At 41.7% G+C, this 16,242-nt stretch overlaps 1 protein-coding gene across 5 annotated transcripts in view; it reads right to left on the bottom strand.

Annotated features, from left to right (window-relative positions):
- Nucleotides 1-16,242, bottom strand: part of NAA35 (N-alpha-acetyltransferase 35, NatC auxiliary subunit) — a 53,404-nt gene that overhangs the window by 19,637 nt on the left and 17,525 nt on the right. For all 5 annotated transcript variants that reach the window (XM_075931788.1, XM_075931783.1, XM_075931787.1 and 2 more), the window contains exons 7-12: nt 15,117-15,183; nt 11,106-11,149; nt 10,419-10,469; nt 9,783-9,866; nt 6,324-6,438; nt 820-998 (exon numbers count right to left, since the gene is read on the bottom strand). In XM_075931788.1, coding sequence (XP_075787903.1) covers nt 820-998; nt 6,324-6,438; nt 9,783-9,866; nt 10,419-10,469; nt 11,106-11,149; nt 15,117-15,183 — 540 coding nt within the window. The remainder of the gene's footprint in view (nt 1-819; nt 999-6,323; nt 6,439-9,782; nt 9,867-10,418; nt 10,470-11,105; nt 11,150-15,116; nt 15,184-16,242) is intronic.

Genomic DNA, 16,242 nt, shown 5'->3' with positions numbered 1-16,242 from the left:
AAACTCGAGATGTGTAAATGAAGGACAGGTCTGACTCAAACTCATAATTTTCATAAAAGTTGATTAGCATTACAGAAAGCATGTCTAATAGAAAGTTGCTACGTTCAAAAGATTTTAGTCCTCTTTCTGGGAACTCTGCCTTGTGAATCACATGCCTCTTCTGTAATTCAGTGAAATGTTAGAAAATACAAATGCAGACTGAACATGGAAACCTACCTTAATTTTCATAGGCCTTAATTTCAAAAAGTCTCTGTTATGCTTAATCATATTTTTGTCAGTCTCTGAATAGGGATCGAATTAACCATGGATTTAAATGCTTCATTTAAATCTATAACTTGGGGGTGGAGTATTTGCTTACCAGAATTCTAAAAATTGTATTAGCTCACTATTGGGAAGAAATAAAAAAGCAAAGAAAAGTCAGTATCTTCTTCAATTCGGTAAGGACTGTATTGTGTTCAGCCTGCTGTAGATGCAGTTCACTTTTCAATTAGAACAGGAACACAAGTTAATTAGCCCTACTGTGTTCCATCATTATCTGTAATAATAATTTTAGCAAGATGTGGAGAACAAGGGGATAGGAGAGAAAAAATAGATACTGTATTTGCTAAAAGGAAAAGTACTAAGTAGTAGGAAGAAATGTAATTTCAAACATTCAGGAAGGTATTATAAAAGACAGGAAAATCTGAAGTTTTAAATACACAACCTTTGTGGGTCTAGGGACAATGATAAACATATATACTGAAATAATTCTTTTTTGAACAATCCAGATAAATTCTTATCTCCGTTTAAATAAAGATAATACACAGAATTCATACTCACCAGTATACAGTGCAAATTAGTTAAGTTGACCACTTCACAAACAGTTTTTATTCTGTCTATCAGTTTGGAAAAATAGTTGACCATTTCTTCCCTTTTAATTATTTTTGCATATCGAGGAAAAGTTGGAGGGAGCAACCTCTGGTTAACAAGAGGCTCAAACCCCATCATAATAGGATGATCTTAAAAAAAAAAAAAAAAAAAAAAAGGCAGAAAATGAAAGATTTTGCGATTTGGGGTTTCTGAATTTTTTTTAAATTTGCAAGTATAAAACAAACCATTCATTTATCCAAACTAAATATCTGCTGGTTATTTACCCAAATTAAGTCATCCTGGTTATGAAAGAAAGCTATTCCAAACATTAAATGAATAATTTTCTCTTGTAAATGAAATTGACAATTACATTTAGATTACTAGCTATATTAATTAGTTCATTATTAATTATCATGAGATTCAATATTTAAACATGCAAATTAGTACAAACAGCTTATGAATAAAAATTCTTATTTTTCTACAAGCTAGTTGTATAGTCTGAACGTCACCCCATAACTTAGGGCAGATTTACACTTGAAGTGACATCAGTGAAGCTGCACATAGCCACCAGTGTGGACAGAGTTTATTTTACATCACTCAGGAGGATGTCTTTTTCACATCACTGAGCAATGTAAGTTAGATCAATGTAAGCAGTAGTAGAGACCTACCCTTACCACATTTAAAAGATTTGCATCTTCAGCATCCTGATTAATCAAGCTACCCACTCCTGGATCTGCTAACCCTTATCAGAGTCCATGGGACAAAGAAAAATGTCAACTATAACCCTTTACACAAGGGAGGAGTGTCCTCACATGGCTAGGGGAACACCCTGAAGCCTTTCTGAAACCCAAATGATTCACGGTCTTCATTTAATCATGTACTTTGTACTATTCTCAGGCTAGTGATATTTAGCAGAAATGTAAATCTGCACCTCTTGTTACTAAATAGCGAATGTTTCCAAGTCTCTTTAATGCTGGCGTCATATGACAAATAGACTCCTTCAAATCTCATGGTTTGTAAAAAAGAGTTATCGAGCCTCCCATTATCGAAAGATTTAAATAACATTTCCCTCATGCAGCAAAATAAGTTTTCAAATCTTTCCTCTTTTCAAAAAGCTGACCAAGCCATCTGTCAGAATTCAACAAAGAACTAGAAAAGTAATACTACTTTATGGTTAAGAAATTTTGAGTTGCTGTTTTTTTAAGTTGAATTCAAGTTACAATATGCATCTGCATAACAATTTTGAGTAAAGGAGCAAAACAAAGTACATAAAACTTATAGCTTTTGCTGCATGTTTTGGGAAGCAGGTCTGGTGTAACCAGTCAAGATATCAATTTCAGGTGTTTTAGCTGGCCAACATAAATGTAAGAAAAAAGCAATTGATTACAATCTTATAACATGTAGGAAGGAACACACACACACTCACTCTTAATTAACTGAGTTTGGGAAATACATGGATCAGATCTCTCTCTCTCTCTCTCTCCCCTCTCCCCCCCCCCCCATGGATCAGAGATCCAGGTCTTAGTTACTGGATATCAATATGAAGTATGTGTAAACTTTATTCAATGGCTGATTCAGAATCAGAATTCACCAGGATTAATAATGCTTAACATTCATTACCCTCTGTTGGCTCCCTTGTGGCTTACATAATATGAGTCACTGGTCTTACTCCATTTCTTTTGAACATAATCTACATCACAAAAAACCAACCAACCACCATCCAGTTAGCACACTCTCTCACAGGTCAGCAGAAAGGTTTAAGTATTAAATAGAATCCACCCTATCCTGCGTGGTCTTCCTGCCCCCATGACAAAAAGTGTCAGGCAGATTAGAACCCTAACCCAGTTCATGACCTAAATTGACTTATACAAATTCAAGTTAAAAAAAAAAATCAAGTGGAGCAGTGATTGTAGATAGTTAAAGACTGACATATCGTGGTAATTTTTTGCTCTATTTCTATCAGTTCTTTACAAGGATAATAAGTTCTTTCTACATCTTTCCTAATAGCTCTTAAGGCAGGGTACTCCAACCTTTTAAAGCAGAAGATCACTTTTTGAATTTAAGCCAGTCCAGGATCTACCTCAAACTCAAATACCCCTCCCCCATCCCTTTGCCGAGGCCCCACCCTTCTCACTCTGATTATAATAAACAGAGAACAATCTTATAACATGTAGGAAGGAAGGAAGGAACGCACGCACACACACACACACACACACACACACGCACGCACATGACAGTGACATCAGTGCCCCCCTGCCCCCTCCCCCACTCTGCACAACAAGCAAGAGGCTCCCGGGCGCAGCTCTGAGCTTTCGGCAGGAGCAGCAGGGAAGTGGGAGGAGGGGCAGCTGAAGTGCAGGCCCTTGATAGTCTCCCAGCCAAACCAGTTAGGATCACCTGTCAGAGGCTCCCAGATCTAACACTAGATCCCGATCTATTGGTTGGTGACCACTGTCTTAAGGTAAAGACTCAGGGTATGTCTACACTGCAGAGTTTTTCCGGAAAAACGGCCATTTTTCCAAAAAACTTCACTGACGTCCACACTAAAACCGCGTTCTTTCAAAAAAAAAAAAAAAAAAAAAATCGAAAGAACAAAGGGGTTTTTCCAACATTGGTAAACCTCTTTCTACAAGGAAGAAGCCTTTTTCCAAAAGAACCCTTTCAGAAAAAGGCATGTGTGGATGGGGCAGAAGTTATTTCGAAAGAAGAGGAAAGAGGAAAAAGCACAGTGGCGGCCACTCTGTCCATAGTAATCACAGCTTAAATGCAAGATAGTGTCCATTCAGCATGGATGCTCACTTTCAAAAAAGCAGACTGCTTTTTCAATGCGCTTTTGCTGTGCAGATGCTCTCTTTCAGAAGAAGTTTTTTCTGAAGATCTCTTCTGGAAAAGCTTCTTCCGAAAAAAGCCTGCAGTTTAGACATAACCTAAGTCTCTATAGTGAATTTCTTTTATTGTCTCATAAGCAGAAACATCATTTAAAAATATATCCATTAAGAATTGGTCCAGAAAAAAAAAGTATCAAACAGATAATGAATTATTTCAATGGATATCTAAAACTTTACTAATGACAATCTTTACTTTCTACACTTGAAAATGTAAAACATTTTTTCTGCAATTTTCTGAACATCCTACAGGTTGAACCTCTCCCGTCTGGCGCCGTGGGGACCTGACTGGTCCTGGATGAGAGACTTTGTTAGATCAAGGATGATCATTTCTGCTCTCCCTCCCCACCACCGATCCTCCCCATCAGCCATGGCCTGGCTGCCAGCTTCCCAGCCACTCTCCCACTTTGCCACTGACCCCTTCCGCAAGGCTCCTGATCTCACGGGACAGCCCGCCCTGCTGAGGTCCAGCTGCGCCACTGGATGACAGCTCTGCTTAGGCTTCAGCCTCACTGGGCAGCAGGACTCTTTGCTGTGCCACCGGGCAGCCCCACTCCCGGGTTCCTGGCCTCACTGCAAGGCAGCCCCGTGGTCAGGCTCCTGGCCCCCCAGAGCAGCTCCGCTGCCTCCTACTCTCACCAGGAGGCTGCACAGCTGGGCAGTAGCAGGGCTGCTGGGCAGTCCCACTGCAGGCCCCACAGCTGCACAACCCTGCTGCCTCCCAGTCTTTCTGGGTGCTTTTGCTGCCAGGCAGCAGCCCTGCAGCTGGGCTCAGCCCCACTGCCTCTACCCCTGCCGCTGTGCTCCTGGTTTCGCTGCCACAGGGCAGCCCCGCAACTGGGCTCCAGCCACGCTGCTGGGCTCCCAGCCACCAGCCCTCCACAGGGCTCTGTGGTCCTGAACATCCGTGGTCCTGCTGGACCAGCGATGTTGCCAGCCTAGAGAGTCCCGGTTAAGAGAGGTTCAACCGGTATATGCACTCCAGTATTTATTTAATGTGGAAGTATTTAACAGCAGCAATTTAAAGGGCTTGTGCCTGCTGGGCGACTGTTACAGCAAATGAAAGGGCTTGCGCCTCCCCAGTGGCTTCCAGGCAACACATCAGCGGTGGAGCTGGGAGCTACTGTGGGCCAGATGAAAGTGCTAGGTGGGCCTTGATCCATCCTGCTGACAGCCTCTTGCCCAGCTCTGGGCTATAGACTGCCAGCCTAACTCATCCTTTCTAGTGCAGCAAAATCCCAGCAGCATTACAATGGTAATTCAAACAGGCTCTCAACCAGCCACAATAAAAAACTCCTTTCTACTTTGTCAGCCTTCTGGGAAGCAAATACTCATTCTCCCCAAAAACCAGGGATGTTCTCTCTAGCACTCTTGAAAGCAATGTGTTGCATGTAGCATAGCTATAACCATGTAAAATATATTACCATACCCATACTGCCTCTGTGAAATTTGGCTATTTTGAAACAGGAAGAGCTGGTTCCAGAGTTTCTGAGCTCTCATGAAAAATGCCATGCTATGAGCCACCACTATCACCTCTTTCATAACAGAGAATCTAGTATATCTGACCAGGAAAGGAGGTGATTCCTTAGATAATTATTTTGTTGTGCTACAAAACAAGTATAAAGGTCTATTCTTGTGTTCAAGGCATGATTTGGACTCCTGAGAATCAGAGTTCAGTTCCTAACTTTGCCAGATTTCCAGTGTAACCTAATAAAGCCTCAACTGTAGTACTGTATACAATTCTGGAAAATGTGGATAAATTGGGAGAAGAGCAACAAAAGTGATTAAAGAGTTAGAAAACATATCCTATGATAAAAAAAATTAGTTTAGTGTGGAGAAGACTGGTAACTCTCTCCAAATATATAAAAGGATGTTACAAAGAGAAGAGTGATAAATGGTTCCCCATAACCCCTGAGAACAGGGCAAGAACTAATGAGCATACATTGCTATAAGAGATGAGTCTCATATATCAGGATAAACTTCCTAACTGTAAGGTTACTTAAGCACTGGAACAAACTATCCATGAAGGTTATGAAATCTCCATCACTGGAGGTTTTTAAGAAAAAGAGCTATCAGGAATGGTCTGATAGTACTTATTCCTCCTGCCTCAGTTCAGGAGACTGGAGTAGATGACCTACTGAAGACCCTTCCAGTCCTACATTTCTAGAATTCTATAAAAGTTAACAACGCTATGGAATTCGCTGATTCTTGCTACAAAGTCTCAGAGAAAAAACAGCTGATAAGACTTTGATGTCCACAAAGACTTTTAGACCCAGAACAAGTCAATCACCATAGGGCAGGGACTGAAAATAAACCTTAACCCAGGATGCAGTCACAACAGATCACTATTTAAAAAGTTTTTTTTGTTTTTGTTTTTTAAACCAGAAACTCAGACTGAATGTCCCCTTAAATAGAAGGCTGCCAACACCAGAAAATATGGAAAACCTGCAGTATGGTTCCCAAGCAGGAAAGGATTTTGGAAGGGGAAGAGACTCTGAACCTGCCTGAGTGTGGCCCTTGAGAAAGGGCCAGATTATTGCAAGGACACTATGTTTTTGGCAGGAGAGGACTATTAACCCTGATGCTTACCTCCTTTTGTAGTATCATTCTGAGCCTGGATACCATGATGTAATGAGTTGTGGATGGCAGAAAGCAGATCAGCTGCTTGAATCATTAGCTTCTGAGCTTCTGCAACTGCACTTGTCTGGAAAATATAATAAAACATTTTCACATTCTCCATGATCTAAATTTGTATGAAAGCAAATTCCGTAACCATTCCAAAAATCAGAACCCAGATATGAGATTTTTTAAAAAATAGAACATACTACATTTTTGATCCAATAGGTTTTCCTGAATCTGTTCAGTGCATGCTTTGTACAGCTTCCAATAACCCTTAACCACTGAAACTTCACTGATAAGTTAATATATGTCAAAAGCACATTCTCTAACTTCCGAGTTTTGTCAGCTTATAAAAGAAGCACGCTTGTAACAGAGATAGTCTCTCGCAATATAAATATATCCCTCATTAGAAAATAAGGAGTCCTTAAATGTTCTATTTAATAGATGCTTAAGTCCATACAATTGCTTCAAGCTGTTAAGAAAATCCTAATGGAAAATTGCTGATCAGAAGGTAATGATTTATACTGAAATATTCCATTTTTTTGACATTTGAGGAGATCTGCACCTATTAGTATAATTAAGCATGTGTTTAAATTGCTTGCTGGGAACAAACGGGTTAACTGTCCTTGATGCAAGATAAATATTACAAGTAAGATTTTTAAAACAGCATATTTAAGAGATTTATAAAAATTAGACAGAAGAACTGTGATAAAAAAAAAACAAAAAAACTTAACCTGGCTAGAAACTGATATCAATAAAAAGAAGTACAAGACAAATATTCACTTTCTGTAGTTTTGGCTTAAACACAATGCCTTAACACAGATCTGCTATAAAATAAACTCCCATGCAGATCCTGAATGCAATCAATCTTAACCATGAACTAAAGGGAGAATTTAAAGTGAGAAATATTTGACCACGTGAAGGAAACTGGCACAGTTTGTCAGCAGTCACCCATAACAGTTCTGAATATCAGGATTTGGTTGTGGAAAACAAACATATTTATCTAAAACAGCCCTGTCATAATAGCTAATCCTATTATTTATATAGCTGCTGATTAAATTCAGAATGCAATTTCCTCCATATGTGCTCTAGTCTCTTCTGCATCTAAAATACTTGCACCTGATTTTCTCTGAGTTGAAGTGTAAGTTTAAGAATGAAATCACCCTTTTAATGAATTCTCTCTCTCTCTCTCTCTCTCTATATATATATATATATAAATAAATGTTCCTCCAAGACAACAGAATGATGTCATCATGTCAGCATCAACAGGCTGGGGGGGAGAGTAGGTGACAGTGAGAGAGATTTCCCCCAGTGATGCCGCAATGCCGGGGGAGGAGGTGATAACGAGGTGGGCCCCTGGCTTAGTTTGGGACAGCACTTTATAGTGAGTGCTGGAGTGTGCGGCACCCTCCTGCTGGGAGAGCCAAGGGAGCTTGGATCGCTGCAGAGAGGAGGGGAAAGCCCGGCTGGCTCTTTGTGCTGGCTCTTTGTGCGTTATCCGCCTTTCTCGCAGGTGAAGCTGAAGCGGAGGGAGGCCCGCAGGCAGCATGGTCCGCAGTGGCAGGACGCTGTGAGCTCCCTGCTCGCCCTGCTGCAGGCTTCCTTGCTTCTGTCCCTCCACCCAGCCCCCTCACTCACCAGCTCAACCCCCTCCTGTTCCCCCCACAGCAGGGAGTCTGCACTGGGGCTCTAGCCTTGCCCCACCCTCAGCAAGGTTGAAGCAACAGTGCCGACTTCCTGCAAGGGGGGGCCAAATCCTGAGGCTCCCTGTGTGCTGCTGCTTCCCTTTCCCTCCCCTGGCTGGGGGAACAGGAGCACAGGGATGTACTTTAAAGAGGCTTTTTCTGCTGCTCTGCAGGACGGTGAATAGGGGGATGGGGGCACGGGGTCTCGGCTGGAGCACCAACGTGGGCTCCCAGCCCCCTCACTCACCGCTCTGCCGAGACCCTGCAGCCCCAGCACCCTCACCCCCTCTACTGAGACCTCATCTCAAACCCCCCAAGCCAAAACCCCGTACCCTCAGCCCACTCCTGTCCCCCGCCCTCAGGCCAGAAACCCTGCCCACTCCTGCACCCTCCCGCCAGGCCAGACACCTACCTTCAAAGAGGGGGGGGGGGGTTGACGAGCATAGCAATCACGGGGCATAGCCCATTAGTATCTATGTAACCTCAGGAATTGTGGACCAATTTTTAATGAATGAGATTTTATAAATGAAGCAGCGTTAACCACTTTTGGATGAATTTGTTAGTAGCCTGTTAAGAATTGCCTTTGAAGAATCTGTTACAATTTAAAAAAAATTACAACTAAACATGACCTCATATTGGAACTGAAACCCCATTTTAAACTTTGTACTGCCTTAACTCTGTTTACACACACACACACACACACACTTTAATCTAATTTAAAAGTGTGAATATAGATATGTGTGTAATGGGATCAGTCTTCCTGACCAGCTGCCAGCACCAACTTGATGGCCAAAGAACAATGTGGTGAGGCCCTGCAAGAGAATCAACCCAGAAAAGAGAGAGACAAAAGCCCCATCAAAAAAGATCAAAGTCACATCTGCTGTTAATTGATGACTCATGGTCAAACAGTGCCCTGGGACAGTGGGATAAGATATGCTCTATGGACTAAAACATACAAAAAGATGGATGCAAAACTATAGAGTTGGATCTTTTGGTTCTACGATCATCATCCATGAGCATCTGTGTGCAGACATGACTTGGCTCCCCTTCTTGTGTCTAGACAACTTGGACAGTGGACTAGCATGAGCAACTGAGGCTGGTAATTATATCCTATTCATAGAATTGTGTGTTGAAGTGCATGTATGTATGGTGGATATTTTTAGTAGCTGGGGACAGTAAGTGAATTCTGCACTCACAATAAACACAGCATATTGCTTTATTCCCCAAACAAGATTCTGCTAGTTCCATTTCTAAGTGCAACAGAGGGCCCATTTACAAAGCCTTGATCCCTTCCTCTTCCAACCATCAGTGAAGCCAGGATAGAAATTAAGAACCCCAAAAAGGGAGAAGAAACACATTTTTTTACTGATAGTCACTAATTCACGATAGCCCCCCTGACTTACGGAATAGGGGAAACTCTATCTTTCAGGTTTCATTTGCATAAAGAGATTTTTCCAGACTCATCAACAGTTTGTTATTGCCTGAAAAGCAGCATATTTCAGTGCAAGATCCTATATCTTCTTAAGAATTAAGTGAGTAATATATTGGTGCTCGTGGAAAGTGGGCTGCTACTCTTAAGAGATCACCCATGTCTCCAAATTGATGGTGCTGCTGCAGAGTTGAGATACTGGAGTAAGAGACTCCGAAGGACAATTTTTTGCCTTTGAAAATGGAAAGCCAAAAACAAACCACCCAAAATTTCAAAGGATTGCAGAGTAAGTGCAGAAATCTCAAATATTTGTACCTCTTTTTTGGTGAAGGCAATAAGAACTGTCAGTAGTACACGGGTAAACTTCACTCTGCTGAATACTGCTAAGCACTGCTGATGCTATAACAATATAAAAAAGTACCAAAAGTTAAGAGAAAGTTACTAAACACATGTCAACCCTTCAAAAAATAAAATCTGGATATTTTTAATTAAAAAAAATGTTATAAACTGCTCTTGTACTTTCTACTCTCTGCCTTCAAAGTCTGTTTGCTACTTATTTGGCCTAGTTTTCTTCAAAGTAATTACTGTATCTGAAGAAATGAACTGATGACATTATGGGACCAACAGTCTCCAGTCATCCTTTTCCAACACAGAAGAGAAAAAACACGAACACACATCATATTATATTTGAGAGATCAGGAAGTTTGGTTGGACTGCTGCTGCTTGAGCTGGTACAATTCATGCAAATTTAACATTTTAAGTGCTACCATAAAAGTAACAACCCTACAGATATTACAGTGAAATAGATTCTTCTCTATTTTCTTGAAGAACAATGGTAAAACATGTTATCCTTTTTCAGGATACATGCTAGAAATAGTTACTGAAAACATTTATGTAAGAAATATGAACTATTTTATACAGTCTACCAAAAAACAGTAAAAGGTTCATTACTTCTAGTTCAACTTCTGGATCTCTTTCTTCTCCTTGTCGACTTCGAGTGCTCTTAAATTGAAGGAGTTAGAAACACAACATATTAATAAAATTGCAAAAGAAATGCCATTGTTTAGAAAAGAACTTAGATATACAGGTTAAAACATTTGATTAGATATTTCTAAAATTAGATAAGATTAAAATCAGTTCTAATTTAAGACTAGATGTTAGCTTAAATTGATTTGTAACTATATTTATATGTATTTATATCGCATATATCACTATATAAATGATCCACAAACATTAATCAATCCTATACACACACCATGAGTAGACTGATGCAGAGGGTCTTTTTACAGTCCTATAGTATCTGAACAGGAATTAAATCTAGATTACCAAATCTCAATCCAGTCTAGCAGACCTCCTACACCATAATATTCTTTCTATTCCTACTGAAAAAACCTATAATCCTTGTCTGTTCTCGCTAACAACACTGAATACTGCTCTAGACAGTCTGCTAGTGTCAAACAAATACATGCGTACAAAAAAAAATCGTTTTCCTTCATTGAACCATACTACTGGAAACAAGTTACAAAAATAATGTTCCTTAAATACTAGTAATATGTTTATACAAATTATATAAATGGAATCTATGTTACTTAAGGTCTATTCTATAGCAGATTTAAAAAGTAGGAAACAAAAAAATACCTTTACTCTTCGTTGCATGTCATCTTCTACATCTTTTAGCATGCCTGGATAAGTGACATTTAAAAAACCCCAATACATTATTCTCATTAAACTCAGATGCAAACATACAACACAGAAGGGTGAGGAGGATTGTGAGCTTAATTCAAAGTCTAAAATATTTGAAGCACATATTAGCCAAAGGTCATCAACAATAAATACCTATTTGGTGATATCAAGGGATACGCTATCTACAAAAAGTCCAATTCCTACCCTCAGATGTTAAAAGGGGGATGGTGCTTACAAAGGTGCTGTCCCTAATCCCTGACTCCAGATTTTGTATCAGTTTCTGACTAAAGTATTTGTCTAATCTGAACCTATCTATCCTATCTCCAGCTGTTTCAAGGAAGGAACTCTCTCTACCTTTCCTGTCTGATTTCTGGACCACAAAGAGGATTATTCATCAAAACAAATGCAATTTCAGAAATCAGTGTTGTTAAACTGCAAAATTTAACAATAGATACAATATCTAAGAGTATGTGCTTTTCAGGAACCAGCCCGACAGTTAGGTTACATATATATCAGAGACACACAGAGACCGGGCATACTTGCAGAAAAACAAATGTGTAAACTCCAGAGATCTACAAGTGTATATTAAAAAAAACCCAATGTAAATAAAGGACTGATGTCCAGAGCTTCAGGTTTCAAACTCCAGAAGTTTCCACCTTAACTAAGGTGCCTAAAAGTTAGGAGGGAACAGGTGCACAATTAGATTGGGTGATCTTAACTTTTAGAAGACATTGTGGAAATAAACAGTTAACTTAATGGCTACGTCTACACTGGCCCCTTTTCCGGAAGGGGCATGTAAATTTCACCAGTCGTCGTAGGGAAATCCGCGGGGGATTTAAATATCCCCCGCGGCATTTAAATAAAAATGTCCGCCGCTTTTTTCCGGCTTTTAAAAAAGCCGGAAAAGAGCGTCTACACTGGCCCCGATCCTCCGGAAAAAGTGCCCTTTTCCGGAGGGTCTTATTCCTACTTCAAATGAAATTTCAAAGTAGGAATAAGACCCTCCGGAAAAGGGCACTTTTTCCGGAGGATCGGGGCCAGTGTAGACGCTCTTTTCCGGCTTTTTTAAAAGCCGGAAAAAAGCGGCGGACATTTTTATTTAAATGCCGCGGGGGATATTTAAATCCCCCGCGGATTTCCCTACGACGACTGGTGAAATTTACATGCCCCTTCCGGAAAAGGGGCCAGTGTAGACGTAGCCAATAAGTGTACTTGTTTAGAGACTAATGGTCTCTAAGTTTTAGTTTCCACTTAAGTTTCTGTAAAAAAAAAAAAGTTTGAATTCTCAACCTTACCACTGCATTAAAGCTAGTTCTTTGCATGAAAATTATTCTCTGTGATAAAGAATGTTTCTTTACAAATGGAGCTTTGCAACATAACATGGAATTATTTGGCTTGACAAAGGTTAAATCTGGAACTCAGCCAATCTTCAATTCTAGGCATTTCAGAGTTTTTAGACTAGTCCAAAACTAAGAAGTTCTTAATGCATTAAGTTTTCTCATTCTCTCTATATCAGTGGTCTCCAACCTTTTTACACCCAAGATCACTTTTTAGTGTCAGAACAAGCCAAGATCTACCACCCCGTCCTTCTCCCAAGACCCTACCCCTTCCCTGAAGCCCCACCCTCTCTATTCTCCTCCTCTTTAACTTGCTATCCCCAGCCCTTATACACTCTACACTGCTGCTTTTTTTCTGATTCTTCTGTAGGAAGAGGTTTTTCCAACATTTGGCCTGTCTAGACTGGACCAAATGTCAGAAAAACCCCTTCTTTTGGAAGCCCGCTTATTCCTCGTAGAACGAGGAATACAGGGATTACCGAAAGAGCAAGTTTGCTCTTCCACTAAAAAAAGCGGAAGAACAAATGCATCTCTGGATGCGGAAGAGTTTTCCAGGAATCCTGGAATCTCTCTGGAATCCTGGAAAAACTCCTGCAGTCTAGCCGTACCCTCACTGGGCTGACACAGGATATGTGGGCTCTGGGATGGGAATGAGGGATTTGGGTGTGGGAAGGGGTGAGTGGTGTAAACTCTGGGAGGATATTTGGATGAAGGAGGAGGTGGAGAAGGGAACACTGGCTCCGGGAGGGGGCTCCAGGCAGGGGAATATTAGGGTCAGGTGGAGGGTTGGGGTACTAATTAAGCCACAGGCTTGTGGATGTGAGGGTGCAGAAATTTGGGTTGGGGTATGCCAGGGGCTCAGGACGGGGGGTTCCAGTGTGTGATAGGCTCAGATCTAAGGTCTGGGGGGGGGGGAGGGGTGTGCAGGAGAGTTATGATGCTGCTGCCAGATGGGGTCTTGTCCCCAACAGGGTGTTTGTTGGCGAAGCTTCATTTTTAAATAAAATACTATATCAAACACAAAAAGTTTCTGCATTGTCTTAATTTATGAGAAGGGCAGGGAACCTGTTTTGAGTCAGTGGTCACTGACCCACAGAAAAGTCAGTTGGGACCACACAGCAAGATGCAATAACTCCTCCAACCCACCCACCCCCCAATCCTCACTAATGTGGCCCAACTGTGCTGGTGGTAGCAGGGGACATGGTACTGGGGAAGGGTGCTAGTGGGTGCTGGGACAGGGTGCCAGGGGAGAGGAGACAAGGTACCAGGGGGGCAGGGAATAGGGCTTTGCAGCAGGGGACAGGGTGCCAATGGGGATAGGGTACCATTGGGAAAGGGTTCTGCATCAGGGGACAGAGTGTTGCTGGGGGCAGGGAATACCTTGCACTTGCCTCCTGCCGGAATTCCTCCAGGGACGACTCCCCACTCTGAGGAGGGAAAGCCCCGATGCACGCCTCTTCTGGTTGGTGACCATGACTCTATATCTACATGACTCTATATCAACTGTTCTCCAACAGTTGGTCATGATCCCAAAGTAGGCCATAACTAGGGATGTTAAAACATGCTTATTTTTGTAAACTTGGAAGTTGGCTTTCAAGCCAGCTCCCGCTGTACAGAAGCGGCGGGGGAGAAAGTCATGTAACTGTAAAAGTTAATCAATAAGCCCAGGCTTATCGGTTAATCGTGTATATGGGTACACGTTAACATCTCTAGCCACAACCAATGTTCTCTCTAATCTTTTCCACACATGTGCAGAATAAATTTTTATGTGTACCATGTGTGAATGTGCACCACCAGCATACATTAAAAAAAAAATCTAGCTGTGGGTACACTGCTAATCAGCTGGTGGCATCTGAATTTCTCCTGAGTGGCAGTAAAAGCACATAGCTTACAGGGTGCACTGGTCACAACCCCATTTTAATGGCATCACCAGGGTTGAGATCTGTGGCTGAAGCCTGAGCTCCACTCCTACCCAGGAGAGCAGGACTTGGGCTCCGCCCAACCTTCCCCTTCCTCTCCAGGGTCATATTAGGGATTTAATCAGTTAACCAGTTAAACATTCTGTTTTATTGGTTAACTCCTTAAACAGGACAAACAGAAGGGCTGAAGTGGGGGTTCCTTCTGCTGGCGGAGGCTGCTCCAGCCAGGCTGGAACACCATCTTGCGTGTGGCAGATGGGAGGCTGCTCCAGCCCCTGCCAGTTAACCGTAACAGTAAGCATCACCCAGAAAGTAACTTTGTTGTCTGAAGGAGATGACAGGGCAATGAAATTTGAGGATCCCTGTTCTACATGCATTCAACTGAAAACACAGCAAAAATCATACACATGCATGTAATATGCTGACTTTAAATAAAAACAGCTTTAAAACTATTTAAACTATATCATTCAAAATTTATGTGAATCTCAAATTTTACAAGCAAGCCAAATTAGCAGATTTTAATTCAAGCATTTTTTAAATTTAAGTTATGCACAATCAGAATTTCAGAATGGAATATATAGGAAGAAAATAATGTAAATAATAATGGAAATGGTTCATATGTTGTGCACATTTTAAAATGGATCTCTGAGCTGAAAAATGAAAGTTTCAGGAATTACTTCTTTCTTTTCTTCAAATGATTTGAATTTTACCTGTAACTCGAAGATCTGTCACACTATTAGCCATTTTAAATCCATACGTCATGGACTGAAAATCTTCCTAAATGTAAAATGGAACAATTAGGTGCTTTCACTAAAAACATATGTTTGAAATACAGCAGCAATCCTTTTTCTAACTGTCTGTACCTACTGCAAAAACTGCAGTTATGGTCTTATGCAGCAACCAATGAGTATTTCAGAAGGATAGTTTGCAGTATAGATTCCTACAACCTAGTTCATTTTAATATATATATCAGCATTAATATTCTACTATAGTACTTTCCATCTATGAATCTCAAAGCACTGTAAAAAGTAGTAAAGTATTAAATCTGTTAAAGACTGGAAAACAATCAGCAAAGAGGAAGAGATATCCTGACCCTCAGTACAATATGAGGGAATGAAGGGAGTAGAAGATGTGAAGTGTTAGATCATTGCTGCTTTATCCTGGCCAGAAAATTCAAAGCTAAACAAACAAAAAAAGTCCTAATGATCTAATACACGTGGTTTCAAGAGCAGGCAATTAATCCCCATATTAATAGTTTTCTACTGACCTATTAAGGATGTTAAAATGCAGTTAATTGACTACAGGCAGTCCCCGGGTTACGTATAAGATAGGGACTGTAGGTTTGTTCTTAAGTTGAATCTGTATGTAAGTCGGAACTGGCGTCCAGATTCAGCCGCTGCTGAAACTGATTACAGGCAGTCCCCGACTTACGCGGATCCGACTTATGTCGGATCCGCACTTACGAACGGGGCTTTCTCACCCCGGAGGTCGGGGCGAGAAAGCCCCATTCGTAAGCTGCTCCTGTGCCCCTGGTCTGCTGGAGACCGTCTCCAGCAGACCAGGGGCACCGGGCGGGTTCCCGCGCTTCTGAGGCTTTGCCAGAGCAAAGCCTCAGAGGCGAGGGGAACCGCCGCTGCTGCCGCTTCAGTCTGGGTGCCTGTGGTCTGCTGGGGACCGTCCCCAGCAGACCACAGGCACCCAGACTGAAGCCGCAGCCGCGGCGGGATCCCTCGCCTCTGAGGCTTTGCCAGAGCAAAGCCTCAGAGGCGCGGCACCCCGCTGCCGCTGCGGCTCTGCTCCCCGTGTCCCTGGTCTGCTGGGGGGGGGGGGGGGGCG

Source organism: Pelodiscus sinensis, chromosome 6 (genome assembly GCF_049634645.1).
Source record: "Pelodiscus sinensis isolate JC-2024 chromosome 6, ASM4963464v1, whole genome shotgun sequence".
NCBI lineage: Eukaryota > Metazoa > Chordata > Testudines > Trionychidae > Pelodiscus > Pelodiscus sinensis.
Note: the sequence above shows the minus strand (reverse complement) of the source record. Positions and strands in the feature narration are given on the sequence as shown.